This window comes from Borostomias antarcticus (assembly GCF_949987555.1).
Source record: "Borostomias antarcticus genome assembly, chromosome: 11".
In the NCBI taxonomy this organism is placed as follows: domain Eukaryota; kingdom Metazoa; phylum Chordata; class Actinopteri; order Stomiiformes; family Stomiidae; genus Borostomias; species Borostomias antarcticus.
In genome coordinates, this window is record NC_140244.1 from 27878912 (window position 1) to 27893911 (window position 15000).

The window sequence follows — 15000 nt, forward strand, 5'->3', positions numbered from 1 at the left end:
ATCAAGAAGTAAAGCCGAGGAGTATGGAACAATATGGCAGTACTCCAAAAACGCCACAGATGGTATTGATGAGAGATTGGTTCTAGTACCTTGGCTCGGCAGGTTAGTTTAGAGATGAGGGGGGAATTGTTTAGATCAGAGTGATGCTGGCTGTTCATATTAAAACAGTCTGCCTCCATCACCCTAAATCTAACCCTCCTGACCCAACAATATACTAATTGTATGTTCAGTTAATAGAGTGGTGCATGTTCGTCTGGTTCCCAGGATTCATATGGTGTAAAATATCTAAGCTGTGACATTCATACTTCTTGAGATAGAGCTGTATGATGCCGGCCATGCTTTCCTCATGCCTGCCCTCTAGTGCTGGTGTGTAACGATATTGGCAACTCCTGATTGGTTTAAATCTCATGCTACGAACAGACACACACATGGAAACACATTGACACACATGTGACGTATAGAAGCGGCTACACTTTGAAAGACTGACACATTTCATCCCTCTGATCTCTAGGGTTAGGGTTAGGGTTAGGGGCTTCTCTGACCCTGGGGGCTGGGTGACATCAGCACTGCCCTGTCTGCAGGCACTCGTCATGGTAACAGAGACGAGAAAGCAGACAGGTGGAAACCGTCAAACGTATTCAGTGAAAACTGAGCGTATGTGCGTGCTTGTGTGTGTGTGCTTGTGTGTGCGTGCTTGTGTGTGCGTGCTTGTGTGTGTGAGCCGGTGTGTGTGCGTGCGTGTGACTCACACTCTGTGATGAGCCGTACGGTGTGTGTCATCGCAGTTCCCAGCAGATTGGTGGCATAGCAACGATAGTAGCCTTGGTAACTGCTCAGAGGCTCCTCCCCTTCTGCTTTTAGTGTTCCGGAACCCAAGCGTTCAACTCCCAACTCCTCCTCATCCTTCAGCCATCTGAAACTAGAGAGGGGGTGTAATAGAAGGAGACGGAGAAGGAGGGAGAGAAGTGAATGAGGGAGAGAGAGAGAGAAAGTGGGAGGAGGACAGAGAGAAAGGGTTAGGGAAGATAAGAGGGATGATGAGGGTTAGGGTTAGGGTTGGAGGGAAGATAAGAGGGATGATGAGGTCAAGTCAGTCTCCTCTTTTCATTTCGGCGTTGATTTTATTATATAACCATTTATTGCCATGCCAACAGAGCACTGTGTGTCAGGGACAGGACCAAGTCAAACAGTGACTAAGCCTTTCTCCATTTTTAACACACCCACATAGCCTCACATACATGCAAACACACACACGCACGTGCACACACACAAACACACACATGGTGGACCAGACTGACCTGGATGAGTGTGGGTGTGTCAGACCGACCTGGGGGTGGGTGGGTGTGTCAGACCTACCTGGGGGTGGGTGGGTGTGTCAGACCTACCTGGGGGTGGGTGGGTGTGTCAGACCTACCTGGGGGTGGGTGGGTGTGTCAGACCTACCTGGGGGTGGGTGGGTGTGTCAGACCTACCTGGGGGTGGGTGGGTGTGTCAGACTGACCTGGGGGTGGGTGTGTCAGACCTACCTGGGGGTGGGTGGGTGTGTCAGACCTACCTGGGGGTGGGTGGATGTGTCAGACCTACCTGGGGGTGGGTGTGCCATTGGCCTCACAGGACAAACTGATGTCCTCCAGAGAGAAGGCTGTGTTCGATTTAGGCTGCTCCGTTAGAATGGGGGGCTGCAACACTGAACACACACACACACATATTGAGTCCCTATAAAAGGTAGACTTATTGGTAACACTTTCTAAACATACTTATAATGTTATATATGTTATAATATGCTTACATCACTGTATGATTGTAGTTATAAGCACTCATACAAATTCCAAATATTTCATAAAAATAGTCATGACACATTATTAAACATTTTAGAATAATTGTAATGACAGTCCCACAGACCGGCTTCCTCTAGCATATCACATAAATCAAAAAAACTACCGCGGGTAGCTACAGTAACTAGCTGTGTTTATCTAAGAATTAGTTAGAAACTGACTAGTGGCTAACTAGCAAGCAATAGCATTCCGTGGCGTAGCCATTGTAGCTAACTGATGTTATCTAAGCTAAGACAATAATCTCTAATGAAGCACCCGGTACGGAACCGAAGGAATCAGTCGATTTATTCGTGAAAAATCCACATACAGTAAATAACACGATTTGAATTGAACAGGAGGGTGCAATCACTGGCTTCATATATCATTGATAAAAAATGCATAGAAGCCCGCAGGCAGAGAGTATTGACTGGAGCAGGTGCGCAGGGGTATTGTGATATGCTGAGTGTGTCCACTCAGCACTGTTCGAGTTATTTCACTTCTTGGTCCAACTGCTTCACCCCTGTGTTCACGTGAATGGTGCTTGTGTCCATGGTGAACTGTAGCTAATTAGCTAGCTAGGAAGCTAGTAAGCAGCTAACTTAGCTAGAACGGTAGCTAGCTAGCTACAAATGGTAGTAGGTACAGTAGCTAGTAAATTTGCAGTCTACATTTGCACCCGTGGGGTCAAGTTGGTTGTGTGGGACCTACTCCACCCACCCCGAGAGCCGCAATCTAATGAATATCCTGTACATCATGATATGAATCAAGTGATTGCAATCTTCTGACCTGTTGGCAGGTCAGGAGGCGCTCTCCTGTTTGATTAATTGGCTTATTTATGTTGATTTTCCTTGAATAAATCAGCTGATTCATGCTGTATAGGCTATAGTGCTATATATGTACCTATCGGGTGCACAAAGTGCCGGGAGGTTAAACCGGATTTGTTGCTAACTAGCTTATCTAGTGCTAACTGTTACCTAGAAAAATCTAGCCTTAATGCTAACAGTGGGTAGCTAGAGAGCTAGCCTTGACTACTATCTGGCCCATAGTTGTAATACTTAAGCAATAAAATGATAAAACAAAATTGAAAACAAAAAAAATATTCCACAATAACAATGATACATTTATGATATGCATTTTCATCTAGCTAGCCACCATGGAATATTAGTTTCTATCTGATTAATGTTAGGTAAACAGAGAGCTAGCAGCAAACGTTAGCTAGCTTGCCAGTCCGCCATCTGGCCTTAGCATTGATTGCATTATCTTGAAAATGGGAGAGGACAGAAAAGCCAGCTAGCATGCTTGCCAAACACAAGTCTAATTAGTTATCCAGTTAGCTCTAACCATGGGATGACTAAGTATTAGTTAGATTTGTTGACCCTTGTATAGGGTGACCAGATGTCCAGGTTTGTCCGGGATTGTCCTAGCTTCAAGCTGGGTGTCCCAAGTCACGACAATCAGATTCAGGATACTTGCCTTGCCTGAAGTCATCATAAAAGGCTTTATAATATGTTATTATTATTTCTATAAAGAATTATGAATATTTAAATGAGTGCTAATAACTATACGATTCTAACACATACAAATGAGTTATAGACATGGGCGTCATAGAAAGTGCTACCAATCTCTTCATATGTCAACAAGCCAAAGACAATGTAACTAAAGCAAATTAATATCATTTTGACACAGCTTGCATGCTCAGTTCATGGCTAGCAGGCCGCTTGTGTGTGTGGCTAGAATGCTTAGGTCACGCTAAAAGTATAATGGTTTACAGAGATAGAAGCCAGAAGCACTTACTTTTCTGTACTTTGTCTGTTAGTCCAAGAGAGCAAGGAGAGAGAGAGAGAGAGAGAGACAGAGAGAGAGATCAGCAAGAGGTCTACCATACACACACACACACACACACACACACACACACACACACGCACACACATACACACACATTCAGAGTTTCTAAAGCTCGCTGAAGATGCATGAGAAAGACGGACAGGTTTGCTCCTGACGTGATTAGAAGGGTAACTTAATTGGATCCAAGATTGAACTGAATCTCTGGAGGCTCCTCCCCCTGCTTCTCTTTAGTCAGACACACTGGCGTCCTGGATCCATTACCTCTCTCTTCCCTCCTCCCTCTCTTCTCCCCCTCTGTCTCTTTATATCTACACCCACCCTTTCTCTCTATCCCCCACCTTCCTCTCTATAGCCCTCCTCTCTCTATATCCCCACTCCCTCTCTCTCCATCCTGCTTTTTCTCTCTCTCCCCCTACCTCTCTATCCCTCCCACTCTCTCTAGCCCTCACTCCCCCTGTCTCTCTATACCTCCCTCTCTCCTCTCTCTCTACACTGCTATCCCTCCTTCTCTCTCTATTCCCCCTCCATCTCTCTATATCCCTCCCTCTCTCTCTATATCCCTCCCTCTCTCTATATATCCCTCCTTCTCTCATCCTCTCTCTTTCCCTCCCCTCTACTTGCCCCCGCCTTCTCTGCCACGCCCAGAAGAGAAGGTCAGACGCTGAAGGTCAGTGGTCACTGGCTCTGATTCCTCTTCTGATTCCTAACCCTAACCCTAACCCTTCTCCCCCGCCCCCCCCTCCCCCCGCCCCCCCCCTCCCCTGGGACTGACGGTCAGCTCCTGACCTCTGACCCTAACTCCTGTCGCTGAGGACCAGAGTGCGGCTGATTAAGGGGGATTGCTTGCCTGTGTATGAAGCTGTTTAAGTGAACTTGTGTCCCAAGTGTGTGAAAGAGATGAGTGTGAGAAAGACGTTGCGGCTACGTCATAGAGCAGAAATGCTGGTCTGTAGGCACATGCACAAATCTCATGGTTGTTCTGAGGCTGTAAGCAGGTTGAGTTAGGGTAATGTTAAAGTCCCAGTTAACCAAAATCAGAGATTTGCTTGAAAACACATTCTATGTGTTAGTGATGCATTGCTGATAACATGTAAAAATGGGATGAACCATGTGTAGTACTGAATTGTGAAGTTAGACCAGTTTTGTGTTTTTGACCAGTTTTGATTTCTGGATTTTCTGGGCGGGCTTAAAACGGTACCGGATGACGTAGAGCGGTGTTCTTAGCATATCCCCGCCCTCACACTATATAAAGCTAGAACGGATTTGAATCTTCGGTTCTGCTCAATTTTGAGTCTAGAATTAGCTAGTTTTAACCAACAGTCTAGAATTAGCTAGTTTTTCTTAGTTAGCAATGCCTATGCATAAAACTAAACGAAAATGCATCCTTCCTGGATGCCAGCAGGAATGGGATGATAAGGTCTCCTTCTTTCACTCCCGAGTAAAGCTGAAATGAGAAGCAAATGGGTTAGCATTTTTGAAGAACCATGGTGTTACAGAGTCTGTCACCGCTAGCGCCCGCCTCTGCAGCAAACATTTCACTCCCGAAAGCTTCTGCAATTATAATATGAGGCTTTTGGGTTTCACGGACTCACGACTGGTCCTGGTGAATTCGGCGGAGCCAACCATCTCCCTCCCCGGCCTCCATTCTCCTCCTGTCGCATCAACCTTTGGTGCCGACAGCGCTGCCTTGTGTGCTTATAGCTAATTAACGTTATAACGTTAGCTAGGTAACGTAAGCAATAGGAAAATACACTGCTACGTTAATCTACAAAATGTGTCTTGACATTTATGTGGTAATGTCAGCTATGATTAATTATATGTAATCTTAGGAGGAATTATAGCTAACATTATCTATGTAGATTGTTGCAAATGGGAGTGTGTATATAACCTTAGTCTAGCTAACATAGCTAGCAGCACCGACCAGGCGACCACCCACCAAATAACGTTACGGATGATATATTATGACTATAAGCGTTAACTATACAGAAACTGCCTGCCATATTTGTGGCACCTGATATGCGTATGGGTTCACCGGTAATGGTAACAATATATTTCTCCAGCGGGAGACCGGGAGCGAGGGGGATGGTTAGTTAGACCAGCTGCAGCTGGAGAAAGACGCACCCTCTCCCAGTGAAGCGGTGCTCGGCGGCTACTGGCTGAACGTTCTGTTGAATATGGTGCGGGAAAGTTGAAGCCGAGTGCTCGTTATTCTCACACATAACATTGCCAACGAGAGTGGATGAGTCTGTCCCGATTATCAACTCCGGTAGTGTACGCTTCTTCGCGCTATCAGCGCTGTTCAAGCCAGTGACTAAAAGGTACATTTTAAACAACTTTTTCCATTGATCCCAAGGGACGACAGGATCGCCTGTTAGGGATAGGAATGGGTCCGGAGGTGGCAGGGAGAAAATAGGGACAGACTCATACATTCCTCGTTGCCTGTTTTTGTATTTTGCATCTAAGGGCAGTAACACTGGCGCGTTGGTATAGAGTAGCTACAGTTTTACCTGTGTTGTTTGTCAGGAGGTAGGTTAGGAGGAAGCATCTGTGCGTTTGACTCATTAGACAAGTGTAATTTCAACTCCTCTCTGTTTTCACAAAGCTGTGCCTTCCTACCACAAAAGAGACGGCGTGCCAGTGTGACAATATGCAGACCAGAGAACGGTACTATTTGACAGGTTCTTCCCTCCACACCCCCTCCCCACGCAATTGGGTGTGGCTTCGGTGCAGCAGACACGCCCCCACAGTCTCAGACCAGAGAATGCTGCTGATTTTTAACCGATTTTGAAGCCTTATTTTATATACTTAGCGACATTTTTAATCACTCAGATTTGGCTGGGTGGTTAATGACATGTTTTCCTGTGGTGTGTGAAGCTCATAACAAAAATTTGAACTGGGTTAACCTGGACTTTAAGGTTGTAGGGAAGTTGTGGGGAGGTGAAGGGGAGGTTTTAGGGAGATTGTAGAGAGGTTGTGGGGAGGTTGTAGAATAGTTTGTTGAGGTACTCACAGTCTTTGGGGATATCGATGGCTCCCTGAGCAAGTGGAGGACTCGATAGGAGGAGGAAGAGAGGGAGGAGGAGTCCAAAGCCAGGAGTCCAGCGCCCCCTACTGCCTGGCCACCACTGTTGCAATACACACATCTTTCACTGTTCCATCAACAAAAACGTTGAACACACACACTCATCCACACCAAACACACACACACACACACACACACACACCCTAAAACCAAGCCACACAAAGTAGTTCCTCAGACCCTGAGGAGGGGTTTCCTTGTCTGTATGTGTGTGTGTGTGTGTGTGTGTGTGTATGTGTGTGTATGTGTGTGTGTGTGTGTGTGTATGTGTGTTTTCAGAGTCCAGGTAGTCCCACAGGGGCTTCTCCTCTCCTCTCTCTGTGGCCACAATCCTCCTCTGGCTGACTGCTCTCACTGCAGAGAAGAAAGTCAGACAGGAGGAGAGAGAGAGAAAGAGGGGGAGAGAGGGAGAGAGAGAGAGGGAGAGAGAGAGGGAGAGAGAGAGGGAGAGAGGGAGAGAGAGAGAGAGAGAGAGGGAGAGAGGGAGAGAGATAGAGAGAGAGGGAGAGAGAGAGAGAGAGAGAGAGGGAGAGAGGGAGAGAGAGAGAAATGTGTGTGTGTGTGTGTGTGTGTGTGGGGCAGAGTTTGACCCAGATAACAATAAAGGAGAGAAGAAGGGGAAGGGGGGAGTGAAAGGTGGGGGAGTCAGGGAAGAAGAAAGAAAGAGAGAAAATATTATTATTTCTCCCCATGTGTGAACAAGGATCATGTCAATTTAAAATTCACATTTGAATCATAATAAAATAATAAGTACAGTATAATACTTCTGAAACTCTAGCACAGCCTTTCTCAAACTATTTTGGCCCAGGGCCCAGTAATCCATGGCCCTCAACCACTAAAACGGACCAACAACATTGAATTGAATACAATTATTTTCATTGAATATACAGTTCTTTTATTTTGGGGTGTGTGTTGCGGCCCAGCAGGGATTCCTCTGCGGTCCGCGGCCCATAGTTTGAGAAAGGCTGCTCTAGCGCACCTGCCAGCCAATGGGTTTCATTCATGAGCCGCTGATGTCACAGGCTGTTCATGCCTCTCATTACTCAACTGTTGTAATTGTGTCTGTACGACGAGTACTATGTCACTTATTCAAATTTTAACAGTTTTTCAGATGAGAAAGTAACTATGTAGGTTCTCGAAATGTTGTCAGTTTATCAAAATAACCCCCTCTTGACTTGTTTTGAGAGATCGCTGGCTGGTGCTAGCTACATGACAGGCTATACTGCTTGCTTGCTAGCTAGCTAGCTAAGGTTCATCAAGGTTTCTTTATATTGCAGATAAGGGGTAACGTTATATTTAGATTGCAAATACTAGCTGAATGATTCTCACGTTTCAATGATGTTGCAGCCAGAGGAAAATCCAGCAGAACCTGCTGCTCTACTCGCTAGCCACCATAATTTGTGAGTGCCACCACCCAGCTGGCATTAGCCATTCGATAATAGCTAATGCTAGCTAGGTCACGTTAGCCGAATTGGCTGTCAGCTGTGTCCAAACCTAGCTTTTTCAGAAACAACAATGATGATGCACCTTGAGCAGTTGTTGCAGTTTATTCAATTTCTAAATAGTTTTGGATCAATGACATAAGCCTACCGATATGCTAGTGGTGTAGTTTTGTATTTGTCATATAGGAGATATTGTCCCCCATGGTGTACCAAAAAAGTCATTTTGGACAATGTGATTGGTTGTTGTTGCGAGCGTCAGACCCGCCTACCATCAAGCGTTGAAGCAAAGCCTAGCACTGTCATGTCTCAACTTGTACACAAAAAAAGTACAATAATATATGAGTTTATTACATTAGAGAACAATTGCATTCAGTAAAAATCAAAAAGAGTACAATCATGAATGTGTTACATTAATACTGAGCAATTGCATTCAGGAAAATGTTTCAATTAGGAATTATTGGATCGGGGCAGGAAGACGGAGAACTAGAGCGAGTCTAGCTTTGGAGTAATTTACAGAGTCCGACTGAAACTCCCTCTCGCATCCCCTAACCCTAACCCTAACCCTAACCCTAACCCTAACCCTAGAATAACGGCAGGCAGGCTAGCGGAAAGAATGAGCCACTGAAGTAGGACGCTATGGGTCAGTGACACAATCTGATATCAGGTGGTCTTAATTAGTTTGACAGCGTCAATGAAATTAGTGATAGCAGCTTTAACTCAACACAGTGAGCTCAGCATGAGAGACAGATTCAGACAGTCTGTCCAATTCAAACAGGCAGAGAGTGAAAGAAAGAGAGACTGGAGGTAACTGGAGGTCATCTTCTGATAAAGACTGACGATCAGATCAGCAGGAAGCATATTCCCATCTAATGACATTATTGTGTGGCAGGGACGGAGTGTGTGTGTGTGTCTGTGTGTGTGTGTGTGTCTGTGTGTGTGTGTGTGTGTGTGTGTGTGTAAGAGAGAGTGTGCATGTGTATGTGTGTCTGTGTGTGTGTGAGAGAGAGTGCGTGTGTACGTGTGTCTGTGTGTGAGAGAGATAGAGTATGTGTGTGTGTGTGTGTGTGTGTGTGGGGGGGGGGGGGTACATCGAGCCTCATTATGAGGTCATCTCCTTTGTTCCCTTCCCAGTGACTCCACATTGAACCTGTCCAGTGAGAAGGAGAGGAGGAGAGAGAGAGGGGAGGGGGTGGAGGGGAGGAGAGAGAGAGAGGGGAGGGGCTGGGGGTGGAGGGGAGGAGAGAGAGAGCGAGGGGAGGGGCTGGGGGTGGAGGGGAGGAGAGAGAGAGAGAGGGGAGGGGCTGGGGGGTGGAGGGGAGGAGAGGAGGAGAGAGAGGGGAGGGGCTGGGGGTGGAGGAGAGAGAGAGGGGAGGGGCTGGGGGTGGAGGGGAGGAGAGGAGGAGAGATAGAGGGGAGGGGCTGGGGGGTGGAGGGGAGGAGATAGAGAGAGAGAGAGGGGAGGGGCTGGGGGGAGGAGAGAGAGAGAGAGAGGGGAGGGGCTGGGGGGTGGAGAGGAGGAGAGAGGGGAGGGGCTGGGGGGTGGAGGGGAGGAGATAGAGAGAGAGAGAGAAGGGAGGGGCTGGGGGGAGGAGAGAGAGAGAGAGGGGAGGGGCTGGGGGGAGGAGAGAGAGAGAGAGGGGAGGGGCTGGGGGGAGGAGAGAGAGAGAGAGGGGAGGGGCTGGGGGGTGGAGGGGAGGAGAGGAGGAGAGATAGAGGGGAGGGGCTGGGGGGTGGAGGGGAGGAGATAGAGAGAGAGAGAGAGGGGAGGGGCTGGGGGGAGGAGGGGAGGAGAGGGGAGGGGCTGGGGGGTGGAGGGGATCAGAAAGAGGAATGAAGAACTATTTCATTCTGCCAATTGAGTTCAAAATTGCAATATATTGCATCATAACAGTCACAATGGTTTAAAACTGTTGTTGGGTTGTTGTCACTGTGGCACCAACTTCACTGCCAAGTACCAGCCCCCAGAAGTAGCGCACACACACACACACACACACACACACACACACACACACACACACACACACGCACACACACAAATTCTGAGAGTGTGTTTGAGGGGGAAAGGGGGTGGGGTGAAAAGTGACAGCTGGCTAATGTAGACCCCCTACTTCACCCAATAATTACACAACCTGTCCCCAGCCTCTCTCTCACTCTCTCTCACACACACACCCAACCCCCCACCTAGAACGCTATTGTGTCGGACCCCAACCCATCCACTCTGCTATTGTTGTCAATTATAGCCCCTGAACACACACACACACACACACACACACACACACACACACACACACACACACACACACACACACACACACACACTCACCTGCCCCTGTCCCTGAGGCTGATGTTACCTGCCAGGCATATTTACACAATAAATGAGCCAAGCAGTGTGTGTGTGTGTGTGTGTGTGTGTGTGTGTGTGTGTGTGCGTGTATGTGTGTGTGTGTGTGTGTGTGTGTGTGTGTGTGTGTGTGTGTGTGTGTGGGGGTGACCAGGACGGAGAGCAGATGTTATGGGGGAAGGCAGAGTAACATGAGTGAGTGTGTTCATGAGCATAAACATGTGACAGCGGTGATGCGTGTGTGTGTGCGTGTGTGTGCGTGTGTGTGTGTGCGTGTGTGTGTGTGCGTGTGTGTGTGTGGGGGGGGGGGTTAGGGTTTGGGTTACATTATTTTTAAAATTTAAATTTTTTAAATAATGGATATCATATAGAACACTAAGGGCTTTTCTGTCATAAGATCCCCAAAAAGCGTGCTATATTGCATCAGACAGATTGTGTGCATTGTTCCTTTACTTATTGCGGGCGATGAACAAAGTGGATGTGTGAATCACATCAGCTGCAAATAACCATATTAAAATGAGGTTTATTAAAATTTATATTAATTGATTTCAACCGAACCTGCAGGAACACAGACAGCACGCCTGAAAAACTGGACTGGCCCCTCCCTGGACCCCCTGCTCTGATAGAGACTGGCCCCTCCCTGGACCCCCTGCTCTGATAGAGACTGGCCCCTCCCTGGACCCCCTGCTCTGATAGAGACTGGCCCCTCCCTGGACCCCCTGCTCTGATAGAGACTGGCCCCTCCCTGGACCCCCTGCTCTGATAGAGACTGGCCCCTCCCTGGACCCCCTGCTCTGATAGAGACTGGCCCCTCCCTGGACCCCCTGCTCTGATAGAGACTGGCCCCTCCCTGGACCCCCTGCTCTGATAGAGACTGGCCCCTCCCTGGACCCCCTGCTCTGATAGAGACTGGCCCCTCCCTGGACCCCCTGCTCTGATAGAGACTGGCCCCTCCCTGGACCCCCTGCTCTGATAGAGACTGGCCCCTCCCTGGACCCCCTGCTCTGATAGAGACTGGCCCCTCCCTGGACCCCCTGCTCTGATAGAGACTGGCCCCTCCCTGGACCCCCTGCTCTGATAGAGACTGACCCCTCCCTGGACCCCCTGCTCTGATAGAGACTGACCCCTCCCTGGACCCCCTGCTCTGATAGAGACTGGCCCCTCCCTGGACCCCCTGCTCTGATAGAGACTGGCACATCTATTGAATGACCCAGAGGAAAGGAAATGCAGAGCTGGAAGTGGGTTAGGGTTAGGGTTAGGGTAGGGGTAGGGGTAGGGGTAGGGGTAGGGGTAGGGGTAGGGTAGAGGTAGGGGTAGGGAAGCGTTAGGGAAGGGTTAGGGTTAGGGAAGGGTTAGGGTAGGGGTAGGGGTAGGGGTAGGGGTAGGGAAGGGTTAGGGAAGGGTTAGGGTTAGGGAAGGGTTAGGGTAGGGGTAGGGGTAGGGGTAGGGGTAGGGGTAGAGGTAGGGGTAGGGAAGGGTTAGGGTAGGGTAGGGGTAGGGGTAGGAGTAGGGAAGGGTTAGGGAAGGGTTAGGGAAGGGTTAGGGTAGGGGTAGGGGTAGGGTAGGGTAGGGGTAGGGAAGGGTTAGGGTAGGGTAGGGTAGGGTAGGGAAGGGAAGGGTAGGGGTAGGGGTAGGGGTAGGGGTAGGGAAGGGTTAGGGTAGGGAAGGGTTAGGGTTAGGGTTAGGGTAGGGTAGGGTAGGGAAGGGGAAGGGTTAGTGTAGGGGTAGGGGTAGGGGTAGGGGTAGGGGTAGGGGTAGGGGTAGGGGTTGGGGTAGGGAAGGGTTAGGGTAGGGAAGGGTTAGGGTTAGGGTTAGGGTAGGGTAGGGTAGGGTAGGGAAGGGGAAGGGTTAGTGTAGGGGTAGGGGTAGGGGTAGGGGTAGGGGTAGGGGTAGGGAAGGGTTAGGGTTAGGGTTAGGGTAGGGTAGGGTAGGGTAGGGAAGGGGAAGGGTTAGTGTAGGGGTAGGGGTAGGGGTAGGGGTAGGGGTAGGGGTAGGGAAGGGTTAGGGTTAGGGTTAGGGTAGGGTAGGGTAGGGAAGGGGAAGGGTTAGGGTAGGGGTAGGGGTAGGGGTAGGGGTAGGGGTAGGGGTAGGGAAGGGTTAGGGTTAGGGTTAGGGTAGGGTAGGGTAGGGTAGGGTAGGGTAGGGTAGGGTAGGGAAGGGGAAGGGTTAGGGTAGGGGTAGGGGTAGGGGTAGGGGTAGGGGTAGGGGTTGGGGTAGGGAAGGGTTACGGTAGGGAAGGGTTAGGGTTAGGGTTAGGGTAGGGTAGGGAAGGGTTAGGGTAGGGTTAGGGAAGGGTTAGGGTAAGGGTAGGGGTAGGGGTAGGTGTAGGGGTAGGGGTAGGGGTAGGGGTAGGGGTAGGGGTAGGGGTAGGGGTAGGGGTTGGGGTAGGGAAGGGTTACGGTAGGGAAGGGTTAGGGTTAGGGTAGGGTAGGGAAGGGTTAGGGTAGGGTTAGGGAAGGGTTAGGGTAGGGGTTAGGGTAGGGGTAGGGGTAGGGGTAGGGGTAGGGGTAGGGGTAGGGGTAGGGGTAGGGGTAGGGAAGGGTTACGGTAGGGAAGGGTTAGGGTTAGGGTTAGGGTAGGGAAGTTTGGGCACTTCTGGTAAAAGCGTGGCTCTAAATCATCTTGTATTTAATCCAAGAGCTCTAAAATGGCATTGCTGGATATGTTTTAATTATTATTATTAGCCTACATTTCATTCATCTGATTGCTTTTCTCCTCCTCTCACTATGTTGCACACTCACATACAGTAGAAATGCCCAAGTTTGCATATTCATTAAGGCAACAATGGATAAGGAGCATAGCGGATTTTTCACATCTGAAAGACGCAATCCTTCGTGTGGAACATCTCTCCCCAATCTGCCTGCCATGCAGCCTTTGCAGGTGGCTTATGATCCGGGAAGGTTCCCCTCGCTGGGCGGTGTGGGAACTGTCTCCTCAAAGTCTCTGGACTCAGCTAGGCTGCATTCATCAACTGAGTAGCATGGATATCTATTCTTCACAGAGAGATATTCCTGAATCATTTAAAAAAAAAAAAAATCTTGCATATTTGTAACGTAACGTAAATGATACAGCTATCATTTATATTTGTCATAACGTAAATGATACAGCTATCATTTATATTTGTCATAATGTACGTGATACAGCTATCATTTATATTTGTCATAATGTACATGATACAGCTATCATTTATATTTGTCATAATGTACATTATACAGCTATCATTTACAAGAAATAAAGCCACCTTTGGGACACAAAGCTACAACCATGGGAGTAGGAGTCCAGAGCTCTACTGACTGGGCTAGCCAGGCAGCTTGAGTTGAATGTAAAATGGAGAAAGGGTGGTGGTTAGAGTTCCGTGTGTGTGTGTGTGTGTTGGAGGGGGGGTCAGATGGACCAGTCCACTGGGAAGGGGGGAGTAGTATAAAAACTGACAGAGCGAGAAATTAATTCATTGATAGATTCCGATCTGAAAGAAGGAAGGGGAAGTGTGGAAAGGGAGATTAGAGAGAGAGAGGGATGAAAGGGCGAGGAGGGGAGAGGAGAAAAGGGGGGAAGGTGAGAGGAGAAGAGAGGAAGGGGGAAGCCCCCCCTCCCAGAGCGCTATTCCCAGCCCACACCTCCCAGTCGACCATGTGGCCTAAATTCACCTGCATTCATTATTCATAAACATACTTCACATTTACTATCCAGACGTACACACACACACAGGCCAGAGTGCTGACAGTGCAACAGTGGGGGTATGTGCAGTTGCCTATAGCAGGCTGTGTGTGTGTGTGTGTGTGTGTGTGTGTGTGTGTGTGTGTGTGTGTGTGTGTGTGTGTGTGTAGATCTCATTCCTGATGTCCTCTTCATTCCAGCTCATGAATATGTAATAGAGATGCCATCTTAATAAAGCACCACTGAGTTAGATGTGTCTTTGTCAGGGTGTGTGGGGGACAATGAGAGAGTTAGGGTTAATAATTGAGTTATACACGAGTTAGAAGTGTCTGTCTGCGTGTGTGCCAGTTTGTATCTGGATTTGGGGTACAGTTTGTATCTGGATTTGGGGTAATTATTCCTGTGAGTTTTGACAGTTTGTGTGTTGTGTAATGAACAGCAAGTCAGAGAGCAAACAAACCAAACAGTTAAGGGCCAACTCTAACTCTCAGACAGGCCAACTCTAACTCTCAGACAAACTAGACAGCTACTGTAAAGCCCTGGTTATCCTCTCCACACCCACCATTATGTGAGGGTCTGCGTGGCTTTCATTTTGAGAGGGTGTATGCATTGGCTCCGTGTGAACAGTCGCGTGCCTAATCCTTTACTCAACCCTAACCCTCCTAACCCTTACCATGCGTCCTAGTCAGCATGCTATGCTCTACGCTATGAGAGCACCAACTGCTGCATCCTCCCAAACGAACTATAGGAGTGTGAACAGAACCTCTACGTGTCCACGGTGTCTGCAGCTGTCTGTATACATGTCCGTTTAGGAACATACTG

General features: G+C 48.6%; 1 protein-coding gene across 1 annotated transcript in view; it reads right to left on the minus strand.

Annotated features, from left to right (window-relative positions):
- The window catches only part of LOC311315571 (neural cell adhesion molecule L1.1-like), a gene marked incomplete at both ends in the record, with an annotated part of 48701 nt that extends 41899 nt beyond the window's left edge, over nucleotides 1-6802 (minus strand). The window contains 3 exon segments of the mRNA XM_084446239.1: nucleotides 750-913; nucleotides 1585-1687; nucleotides 6670-6802. Coding sequence (XP_084302365.1) covers nucleotides 750-913; nucleotides 1585-1687; nucleotides 6670-6802 — 400 coding nt within the window.
- Between the last annotated feature and the right edge of the window lie 8198 nt (nucleotides 6803-15000).